This window comes from Spea bombifrons, chromosome 8 (genome assembly GCF_027358695.1).
Source record: "Spea bombifrons isolate aSpeBom1 chromosome 8, aSpeBom1.2.pri, whole genome shotgun sequence".
NCBI lineage: Eukaryota > Metazoa > Chordata > Amphibia > Anura > Pelobatidae > Spea > Spea bombifrons.
In genome coordinates, this window is record NC_071094.1 from 3,330,284 (window position 1) to 3,342,342 (window position 12,059).

Sequence of the window (12,059 nt, forward strand, 5' to 3'; positions counted from 1 at the left end):
TATAGGATTAATGTAGTCCCTGCAAGTTCCTACGTGCCCGGACGAAGACGACTCTTGTACAGATAAGGCACGGTACAGAGTTATTGGGATTTATACTTAGATCGCTCCCTGCAAATAACTCAACAGCTTCCCAGTGGAGAGAGTGGAAATCGCGGTTCTTAAATTACCAAAAGGAATCTTTCAAAGCCCCCAAAAAAGGGAAACACGATGTGTCTGCTGCCACCTAACCCTGCTAATTGCTGCGGGACGGAAGTTAAATTATGTGTTAAAAAAAGCAATGAATCCTTAGCCTAATCTGTTAAAACAGCTGTCCTGCTTGGTGCAATGACAGTGCTGTGTCAATAGGAAGATAAAAGTTAGATTTATGTGAACTAACATCCTCTGTTTGGCTGGAGGGGAATAATTTGTCTCCTTTCCCATTAGGCGGTTTGGCTCCTGTCTCACCCCCCTCTGCACACCCACCCGCCGACCACTACAACCGCCTACAAATTAACTTTTGTTTGAAGAGTCACAAGTATCCTGAAACACACTGGCTGCTCGAAAGGGTTAAGGAATCAATCATTTATATATTGACGTTTTGCCAAAAAATTTAAAATCTGATAGTTTACGATTGGTTGAAGTTTAAAAAAAAAAATAAGTTTTACAATTTAATATCAGATCATAGGTCTCAACCTTAAAATTTTAGAATCCAAAAATGTATTAATTACAATTTTTGTGTATGCTTAAAAAAATAGTACTGCAATATAAAATACCTTTTTTTTTTTTTTTGTTTGACCAACATTCCATTTTAAGGACGAGCTTTCCATTTTAAGGAGAGTATTAACCTCCCTCTATTAAAAGCAATAGAGTTTCTCCATCCCAATATTGAGTTCTATGGTTCTATTAGTATAACCCTCAAGTGTCCCTCTCCCAAATTCCTGATGCCCCTCTTTCCTCCCCTGATGCCCCTCTTTTCTAGGAGCTCAGACTGTTTGCTGGGTATGAGGGGATCGCAGGGTTCTACAGCCCTAAAAGCCCCGATAATGTGGATAGAAACAGCAGAAATATGTTTATGTAAATCAGTTTAAATTATATAAAATTTATATCAAGTCCCATGAAGTATCAAACCCCTAAACAAACGTGAGCCTCCTTGACCGTGGTGGTAGAAGTTTCAGATATATGGATCAGTAGTTGGTTTTCGGTGCCCTTTGCAATCCCTTTAACGTGTGGCGTAAATGACAAATCTCGTAGCGTGTTTTAGCAGCGCACCCGAGTATACCTTCCCGTCACAATTTATATTGGTTGTTTAATCAAAAGTCCGTGCCACCTTACCCCCTAATGCCCTCCTAATGTTTTAAGTTCTCAACAGATACAATTTGTAATAAAAAACCCAATATGAGGGTTCTATAATCCTGACGAGGTCCTATTTTCGTTATCCTCCATGAATTATTTGGGCTAAAACGATAAAGAACCCAACAAGTTTCTTTCAATTATCATTCTGAGGAACACTGGGAAATTATTTACGTGACGCTCCCTTGTGTGTTTTACGATTCCCGCTGGATTTATCGATCCTCCGAGCCCCGCGTAATGGTTTCCTTGCCTCGTTTGGACCTAGTTTAACACCTCATTTTCTCCCGCGGCGCTAATAGAGTTTTCTCGCGCGCGCGGATGACAGAAACGAATGCGTCGAGGAGGAGGGAAATGTGTCCACCTGACAGGAACGGCCGATTTCCGACGGGCGGCGGTTACATTCTCACAAAACCAATTTGTAGGTCTCCGTTTCATGGGGCTTCGAGGGTCACTGTAATAACCCTGAGGGGTGACACCAGCTATCTGGGTGGTTTCGTCTTGCGATATCTGTCACTGCTCTAGAAGTAAAAGGCATAACTTGGAAGAGTTTAGTTCGGCCAGTCCCTCTTTGGTCCCAAATGCCTGTACACAATATACCTGAGGGGTATAGCAGAATAATAGTATTAGTGGTTTGGTTTTTTTGCCCTTCTTTCCTCTCAGATACCCCTCTTTCCTCTTCCATGCCCCCTCTCCTCCCTTAATTGCCCTCTTTCCTTCCCTGATGCCCCTCTTTTCTAGGAGGTCAGAATGTTTGCTGGGTATGAGGGTATCGCAGGGTTCTACAGCCCTAAAAGCCCCGATAATGTGTATAGAAACAGCAGGGAAACGGCTTTATAAATATAAACGGGGTAAATAAACCCCATTATTCTTCTAAATGCCTCAGTTATGCAAATGGCTACCAACAAGAACAAAGTCACACAAAAAGTCCTAGTAAAGCCCCATCCACGTCTAAAACCACACTCTCTAAAACAAAAGTAGCAAGTTAAATTAAATAATGAACAGGATTTCATAACTTTAGTCATCGAACAAGAATCCAGATCATCTTCAAGACGTTTCTGTTAATCCCGATATGTTTATCATTAGTCTTTTCCGCAAAATGGCTACGAAAATCCAATTAATCTTAATAAAATCCTTGCCCGGCAGAGTAAATCCAGCCTATTTTAGGCATGTTCCCTGCACGTTGTTTCCAGAGTGTAAAAGGTGCACATAAATCTTTACCACTTAAACGTCTTTGACATCTTAAAGCCTCTATGTGACCTGGAATAACCCACAAGACAGTTGTTTTAAGCACAAGACAAGTCTGGAGCATCCTCGTGAGTACAATCTTTTTCCTTCTCCCGGGGGCTGTCATCTGCTCAGACATCTGCTGATGAACCCCTCTATGGCCAGGCACGCAAAGCCACCGCAAGCCTGGGAACAAGGTCCTATATACGTGGACGGCAGGGCTAACCTACCACACAAGTTCATACTACGTTCCACCAGCCATAGGCAACTGATATACATCAAGAAGCATAAAGACAGCTTTGTACATGTGTGGGTGTTTAGCTTTGTGATCCCAAATAGAAACATAGAATCTGCCGGCAGATCGGCCCCATTCAGCCCATCTAGTCTTTCCCTTTTTCTGGCTGTAAAACACATGATCGGTCATTGGTCTCGTCTTAGATACAGAAGCTGTATGCCAATCCCATGCATGTTTAATACCCCTCGCTGTATTACCCTCTACCACTTTTGGGAGGCTGTTCAGACATCATAGTTTATGAATAAGGAGGAGAGGGGAGGGTGAGAGGGAAAAGGAGAGAACGCTTTAAAGGTTTAAGTGGGTTCTAGATTAGAACACTGATCAGCCAATGGGAGATGAGCAGCACATGGACTCTCTTTCTCCCTAGATGGACACATTTCAATATGTCTGCCTGATAACATTATCATCGTGCTTCACCAAATGCATAACATTACATTTATTTTAATAGCACCAGCTGATTCCGTAGATCTATAACACGTATCCGTCCATTATCAGGTTTTTTTTTTTCTTCAAAATAATGTATTTCTAAACATAACAAGACCCCAAATAGCAAGAAGATAACTTTGATAATATTTTTTAATCTCTTGAAACCCTAGGCCACGTCTTTTTCTCCTTCAACCGACATCGACACTGCCTTAAAGCTTGGGCGCATCTAGATATTTGGGAAGCCATTCAAAGGATCTTACAAAATCACACAAGCATGGGCTGTTACGGACATTTATTTCCAGGTTCTTGTCTCAGAATTCCTTCATGTAGAGACTAAAATATAAAAGCACTGAAGCATACTGTCATGAAACATAAACTAGCATTAAATATATATCACTTCGAAGTTACTCGCCGGTCGGCAAGCAACTGTATGGACAGAGGCTTGTGAACGTTCTCCGAATGAACAGACACAGAACCTTAGAACGTACTATCAAACCTACATGCCACTTAATTCTTCTGGCCCTAATTATATAATAAATACATTAGGTAGGCAATTATGCTGTAGCGTGGAGCCAAAAACGCTGCCTGTCATGTATAGATCAAACGTTGACCTGTTCATTCCCACGGCTATTTTATCTGAACGTAATGCAGAGTTTATCTCTGGTCCACTTCTCTGATTGGTCGTTCAGAATCAATTTAATTTCTTAATAGTGATTTATCACCATAACAACCAAAGGAACGTTGCTGCCGGCTGCACCGTTCTATTAGACGCAGCGGTGATAGGACCAGTTAGAAAAGCCCAAGAACCACTTTTTTAACCATCATGTCTGCGTCTCGCTGAGATTCACACACGTGACCTTCTAAACTCAGTAATATTTTTGAAGCAACATATATGATTAATGTTCGCGTATGTTTATGTCAATATGAACGAGTGCTTCAGTCCCAGTACGCAGGATAATTACCACCTTAACGTGTCGAGTGACGTGTTATTATTCTTACCTTCTCTCTTCATCCCCATAGCCAGACACTTCTGGTAGCGGCAGTACTGACAGCGATTCCTCTGCCGCTTGTCGATCAGACAGTCCTTGTTATCGCGGCAGGTGTACGTCAAATCCTTCCTCACCGTCCGCTTGAAAAAACCCTTGCAGCCTTCGCAGCTGTAAACGCCGTAATGTTTACCTGCGAGACAAATTTAATGCGGGATTAATTAACAACAAAAACATCCCTGTAATTAAGGGTGGATTAAAGTGAATCTGTTACATGACCCAAATTATACCGTATAATACATTTTACAAAATAAATATATATACACACCTTCATACTTACACACACTACCATTCAAAGGTTTGGGGTCACTTAGAAATATATTTATATTTTTTTTCGGAAGAAAAGGCGAATTTTGTCCATATAACATGAAATGGATCAGAAGGGGTTAATGTTGTAAATGACTATTGTAGCTGGAAACGGCAGATTTATGTGGAATCTCTTCATAGGTGCTCATCACTCTATCACTCCCATCACTCCTGTGTTCCAACGGCCCTTTATCACTCCCATAACTCCTGTGTTCCAACGGCCCTTTATCACTCCCATCACTCCTGTGTTCCAATGGCCCTTTATCACTCCCATCACTCCTGTGTTCCAATGGCCCTTTATCACTCCCATCACTCCTGTGTTCCAATGGCCCTTTATCACTCCCATCACTCCTGTGTTCCAATGGCCCTTTATCACTCCCATCACTCCTGTGTTGCAATGGCCCTTTATCACTCCCATCACTCCTGTGTTGCAATGGCACGTTGTGTTCGTTGATCCAAGTTTAAGTTTAAAAGGATAATTGATGGTTAGAAAACCCCTTTTGTAATTATGTTACAGCCAGAAATGTCCTTGTTTTTCATGAAAACAGCTCAATGACCCCAAACTTCACTCTACTCTATAGTTAAGTTGCTGGCTGTTGTTGATTGGTCCGGACAGCCTTTAGTAGATTTCTCCACCACTTTCCAAAAAACTTACATGGCAAAAAAAAGCTCAATCTACATGAGGTAGAAATTCATGTATTTGTGCTTAAAGCGGTCGCAGATACTGTCCTCCGTTACATTGTGCCACAGCCCAGACTGAACCTTCCGACACACAATCAATGAATAAAGTATCATACAAAACCCATGACAACAAAAACATTCATATCAGCCATTTCTGGGTTTACCAAATGTGCTCTTTTTACACAAAAAGGTACGATGCGAAATCTTTCTTTGTCCATTCCATTAGCGCTTTACTCTACACCGCGCCATGCTAAGTGCTTTCCGTATAAATTCTGTTTGTTTACGGATTGTTTTGGGCTTCTTTCTTTGTTTTTTATTCTTTCTGTACTTTTGTTTGAACGGGAAAGGCTTTAACCGGGGGATGCATTTACCTGCATTGTTAAAAATATACTAAAAGGCGCTGGCAAAAAGCTATTCTGCGGGTCACATTTTACCGATGCAGTGCCACTAGGATGAACAGTGACGGGATTTAACCCCTTCGTGACAAAGCCCGTACGGGCTCACAGTGCATTGTTTTTAATGGGTTTAAAGACAACCCATTGTCCTTAAGGGGTTAAACTTGCGTGGGATAGACCTACGGCTGCCAAATCTAAGACAAGGCCAACGACTGATTAAGGTTTGAAAAAAGAGCGATCAATTCTAGGTTTCTTTGTAATTTTACTGAGAAACAACAGTTTTTTGCACATTTAGGAGTTTGGGTGCCATAAGCTGTGTGTATGTGTATATATATATATATTTATATATATATAATATAATCCAATGTCCTTAATGTAACATTTAAATAAAAGACCCTCTATGTTAAGCAAATTAAACATTTACATGCAATTCAAATTCTCCAAACCCAGTTTGCAATTAGAGACATCGAGTGAGAGTCCGATAAATCCTCTGATAGTTTTCGGTTATGTAACGTTTTCAATAAATGCAAGAATTCCTGGAAAGATTAGTTGAAAACTCTAATGGGAATACATGAAAAATTGGTTCTAAGAGATCATCTCCAGGAAAAACAGCTGCTTACTTATTCCCCCCCCCCCCAAAAGTAACGTGTAAAAGGCTCGCAGTGTTAAGACGAAAATCTCAAAAGCACGTTCAACAAATACACAGTTACAGCAAGATTGTGGTGAGGGCAACTAAAAGAAGAAAAAGTGCAATTTTGGGGAAAATGTAAAATATATATATATATATAGTACCTATGAATGCTCTACAGTTAATTTAATAAGGGGTCGGCATTCTAAGGCGCAAGTGACGTAATGTTAAAAAAGGATAACTATTTTAAAAAGCAAACTTATGTTTTTTGTTCCAGGGCTTTTATTTACATTTAATCAGCTTTTTTTTTTTACCCAATCTCTGTACATTGACAGCAATTTTAGATGCTGACGTGCGGGGACTGTCCATTTCAGACAGATGGCAACCTTTTTGGACCCTGGTTGTTGGAGACTATAGGTCCCATCGGATGGCTTTTCACATAGATCCATAGAAATTGCCCTTCAGCCCCGTCTAGTCTGCCCGTTTCTCCTGCTGCAAAGACGAGACCCTTAATCAGTCGTTGGTCTCGTCTTAGATTCAGGAGCCGTATGTCTATCCCGCGCATGTTTAAATCCCCTCACTGTATTCGCCTCTATCATGTTTAATTCTCAGCGCATTCATGCTTGTAAACATCACAGGAGTATCAATATTCGACCAAGCGTAAGGGACTGGGGATATACCCTATACATCTCCGGGGGCATTAACACATTTAGGATTGAGTCACCAAGAAAGCGTTATCTGTCTTTAAAGGTTGAGAGCTCGTCTCTAATTAGTGTTCATAACGGGGAGTGTGGATCAAAGTCCTATAACCAGGACCCTTCTTAGTTCCGACGATGCCACCTTGGACTTTCTTCCAGGATCACAAAAGAACCCTGGTGAGCCGCGGATACATTGGTTCCACTTTCTCTCCCATTCTAGAATGGACAACTTATAAGGGTTCTAGCCATCTCCTGAGAAGCTTATAATCCAGTTTTGCCCTTTCTTAACCACGTACCCGACATGGTAGAGACAGGCGTGGAGAAGGGTCCGAATCTCAGCAATGCATCTCGTAACCACAACTCACTTGAAGGCAAAGAATCTCCTTCTAAGAGCTCGCCCAACAAACCAGGCGTCTTTCTCCGAATGCAGTCAACAATCAGAACGCGCTAAATGTATAAACTCAGGAATTTTAACAAAAACGCTCAATAATCAGAAAGTAACGGCTGCATCTCTTTCACTTCTACGAGACGTTCCCGCAACCGGCGCGTAATTGGAAGCAGTCCTCCGTACGATCAGATATACAGGAAAAACATGAACTTCAATCTTTTTTTGCTAACCGGCACAGGAGTTTGTTGCCCGAAGCAGCCGTTTACAAAGAAAGGTTATTTTACAACAAGGAACTCGAATGCCAGCATCCTGCGTAAGACATTTTAGAGTACACCGATACCGCAGACCAAAGGCAAAGGATGACGATCGGTGATAAAGCATTCGTATCTTTCTTTTATATGAATGCGGGGGGCGGAGCTTGGGAGGTGGAGTGTCAATCAAACTGCCAGGATAGAGTGGCCAAATAGGGACTGTCCCATGCAAAGCGTGACAGTCTGGAGGCATGCAATAGTGAATAAAAGTGTTCTTTGACGTGGATACCTCGAGAGGACCAAGAGATATATTGTTACTGAGAGGGACACTCTACCCCCTCCAGTTCACTAAAATTAATAGGAGTCCAATACATTTCCCGCGTTTATATACGGAATCAACCAAGCTGACATGGTGCTTCACGGTGCATGCGCGAGCAGCGGGAGGGAGAGAAGTGTCACTTACATAAAAATAATGATTCTAATGTGTCTTAATAAATTGGGACTGGGGCTGGTACGTGACGCCGTATGACCCAGCATGCGCCGGATGACCTCCGTACCTGAAGATCTGTCCCCGCAGATGGCACAGATGTGTTTGGTGAAGGAGGCCATTGGTCCTGAGGGGTGTGCTGGCATTTTAAGGACGCCGTTAATCCCCAGGGGCGGTTTGATGTCTTCTGTGCTGCTGACCGAGTTCATGGGGGAATGAAGCTGAAATTAGAAACAAAACAAGAGAAAATTAATAAACTCATTCCTCGAGTAACCGGTATGTATCCCGCTGCATTAATGTAACTATCTATCCATATCAATCCACAAAATGAGGGTTATATTAATATAACCTCAGCCGGATATCACACCAAGCCAATACTTCTCTAGTGCCATTGTATGGTTTGTCTAGTTCTCCTTTGTCTCCCCTGTTGCCCCTCTTTTCTAGGAGGTCAGAATGTTTGCTGGGTATGAGGGGATCGCAGGGTTCTACAGCCCTAAAAGCCCTGATAATGTGTATAGAAACAGCAGGAAACAGCTTTATAAATTAAACGGGGTAAATAAACCTCATTATTTTTCTAAATGCCCCACTCAGTTACACCAATAGCTGCCAACAGGCCAAAAACTCTTAAAACACAAGTTTTTGTCCATTTGAAACGGTGGGAGAAATGAGAAGTCCTATTATTTCATCATTGATATCAAAACTAGTTTCTTTTTGGGTGAAAATCATATCTTTCTCACTGCCATAAAAATGAGTACACGGCCTCGAGGTTTAGGAAGAGGGATCTACCCGGCTTTTCTTATCAATTGATCCAAAGAAGTATACATTTTCCACACCGTGATAAAAACAGAATGAGGGGAAAAACTGAAACGAAAGGAAGGATGACGTGAAACTGAAACCCGCGGCTTAATCGGCTTGACCGAGAATCCGGCAGGAACGGCTCGCGACATCAAACGGAGGACTCTGTAACGAGACGTCGCCTGGTGGGATCTAAGACTCCGACAATTCTGATCTCTCTCGTCTCGAGGAGGGGCCGAAGGACAGATCAAAGCGATGCCACAAACTGCCCCGAAATGGTGAGATTCGACAATTAGAACGTTAATATCCCAGCTGCCTATAAATTCCGCTGTACGGTTCCAAAGCACTTCCTGTGAAACACAAGCGGGGCCGACGTCGGCTACCGAGAGGACTCAAAACTCAAACCTTGGTTGGTCTCGTCTTGGATTGAGGAGCCATATGCCTACCCCCTGCATGTTTAATACCTCACTGTATTACCCTCCACCACCTCTGCTGGGAGGCTGTTCTAATTATCTACTATTGTTGAAACTTTCCTTCTGTTCCTTGTTAAATGCCAAGTATTACATCCTATACCTGATCCGTAATAAGATCAGGCATGACGGTTGTACCGTTATAGTAACAGACGCACCGTCCGAATATTTCTGGCAGCCATCGATCTTATAAAACAGGCCTCCGAAATCTCCATTATCCGCGGGTACTAAGGACAGATAATCGGTAGAAATCACTAACGAGTTAAAATGTTCTCGCTAACCGTTAACGCGGAGGCTGCAGATGTAAGTAACGGGAAGCAGGGGGGGGGCAGCTTTCTGTAATTAGACGGCGCAGGCTGAGCCAGGGTGGATAATCGATGGATTATTGCGAACGCGCCTCAGGTGTTCCGGGACGCGGATGACATCACCGAGCCCAGAGATGTTTACATATTCCAGCAAAAATAAACCCTTATTACCGCAGGCCGAGAGCGGCCAGCCCGGCTTTCACAGCTCACAAAAAATCCTGTTGTTGGCGCGCTGATGTCAGACTGGCAGCCCCGGGGGAGGTGGGGGGCAACGAATGTGCGTCTCGTACGGCTGGCAGCCGGCAGCGAGTCTGTGCGCTACACGGATCCGGGGGCCCCTGACGCCTCTCTTAATTATTTTGTTACGTTTTCTTTTTTTTGTTTGCTTTACAGCCTTTTCACGATTTAATAGCCGGGCAAACAGCAGTGAACCATTCGGTCTCCGGGCAATACATTTATATTCTGCTGACCTGTAGGGTAAAAATCCTGTCTGGTGTCAGGCCGGGGCCCTTATTCTAACGGAACGGAAATGGTTAAATCCCCGTCGCTCTCAGTGGGATGGCATCGGCGCTTATAGCGGTTCCTTAAAGATAAACCTTTGTAGAAGTAACATTTGAAAGCGATGACTGCCTTTGTTACGATGCCCATCAGGGTCATTATGGCCAAAGAGGGGCGCTTTTGTTATAGTGGGTGTGGCTAGAGGTGTGGGCATGGGCGGGAGTTTATCAAGACTTTTTGTGTGACTTTGTGGGCTGTTGGTAGCTCTTGGTGTAACTAAGTGGGGCATTTAGAAGAATAATGGGTTTTATTTTCCCCGTTTAATTTATAAAGCTGTTTCTATACACATTATCGGGGCTTTTAGGGTGTTAGGACATTTTTTGACCTCTACATAGTGTCAAATGTATAGATCAAAAAAGAAACCCGCTGGCAGTCTGTAACCAAAGACTCGCGTGTTACTGCAGAGACACGTAATCGCGTAACACCGCTATAAATCAATTTATCATTCCGGTATATTCTCTCCTGTGTCCGCTCTTTGACATTTAATGGAAACGCTCGGCGGCTTAATAAAGCAAAATTCCCAGTAATTTACACAAACAGATTGCCCTCTCCCCGACGCGAGCTGAAACCAGAGGGGCAATTATTTTGTTCGTGGTATTTTTACCGAGTACAAAATAAACGCTGCAGGATCTATTTTGAGTGCCGGCGAAACCCGGCTTAAGATAAAAATGGATTCTCAGAAGATTGATTTCGGCAGTGAATCTGTCGGTGTCTGCATCGCCTGCCAGGAATGCTATGGAGGTAGTTAATTGCCCTCCTCTGGGTATGAGGTGGCAAAGTCTGGATGACGGGTGACAGGTGGCAGTCAGCTGAGACGGGCTTATAAATAAACTAAGCTCTTTATCGGTGGAGGAAGAGACATCCAAAACAGCTTCACATAATCACTCCATTAACTTACTGTCTCTTCTTATAAACATGCGGGTAACAGAGCCTGCCGGCAGGTCGGCCCCCGTCGGCCCATCTAGTGGCGATTATTTCCTGCTGTAAAGACTCAAACCTTAATCAGTCGTTGGTCTCGTTTTAGATTCAGGAGCCGTATGTCTATCCCATGCATGTTTAATCCCCTCGCTGTATTACCCTCTACTGGGAGGCTGTTCCACTTATCCACCACCCTCTCTGTAAAGTAAATCTTCCTTACGTTTTATCTAACATCCCCAACATACTGTGGAAAACACTGGAGAAGCCGCACTCCTTTTCTTTTAAGACGATGGATGACCCTCCTGATAATTAGACTTCCACAAAAGCTGGAGAGCTTCCTTTAGATTCACCCAACCCCAAAATAGTTTTAAAAATCTAACTTTCCTATTTTCTTTTTTTGGTTTTCTGGCTGTTTTTTTCTGAAGTAGCTTTTCCGCAATTGTGAAATTTAGATAAAAAAAAAATTTCAATTCTCAATTTCTGTGGCGACTGGAAATTTAAGAAAAAAAGAGAAACAAAAGTTGAGGTGGTTGTTTCTTTAGGGGGGGGCTTACCTGGGGGCTGCCGGTCCCGTAGCCCATGCCGGCTGACGACTGGACAGGCATCGACGGGCCCAGGGGTGGGCTGATGACAGAAAACGGCGGACCCATTCCATTGATGGGGGAGCTGAGGGGCGAATGCAATTGAGTGGGAGAACCGAGCGAGGGACTGAGCCCAGAGTTGCTGAGGGACGGATGAAGCAAAGGTGCGCTCATAGAACTGCGGACTCCGGGGTTCAGAGACGCCGAGCTGATCTGAGTCGAAAAATCTGTAAATAAATAAATAAATAAATCTAATTAATAAACTTCCAGACAGATTG

The 12,059-nt window shown here is 43.1% G+C and overlaps 1 protein-coding gene across 3 annotated transcripts in view; it reads right to left on the reverse strand.

The window, feature by feature from the left end:
* Positions 1-12,059, reverse strand: part of RXRA (retinoid X receptor alpha) — a 75,304-nt gene that overhangs the window by 14,683 nt on the left and 48,562 nt on the right. For all 3 annotated transcript variants that reach the window (XM_053473531.1, XM_053473530.1, XM_053473532.1), the window contains exons 2-4: positions 11,755-12,008; positions 8,225-8,375; positions 4,274-4,453 (exon numbers count right to left, since the gene is read on the reverse strand). In XM_053473531.1, the coding sequence (XP_053329506.1) occupies positions 4,274-4,453; positions 8,225-8,375; positions 11,755-12,008 (585 nt within the window). The remainder of the gene's footprint in view (positions 1-4,273; positions 4,454-8,224; positions 8,376-11,754; positions 12,009-12,059) is intronic.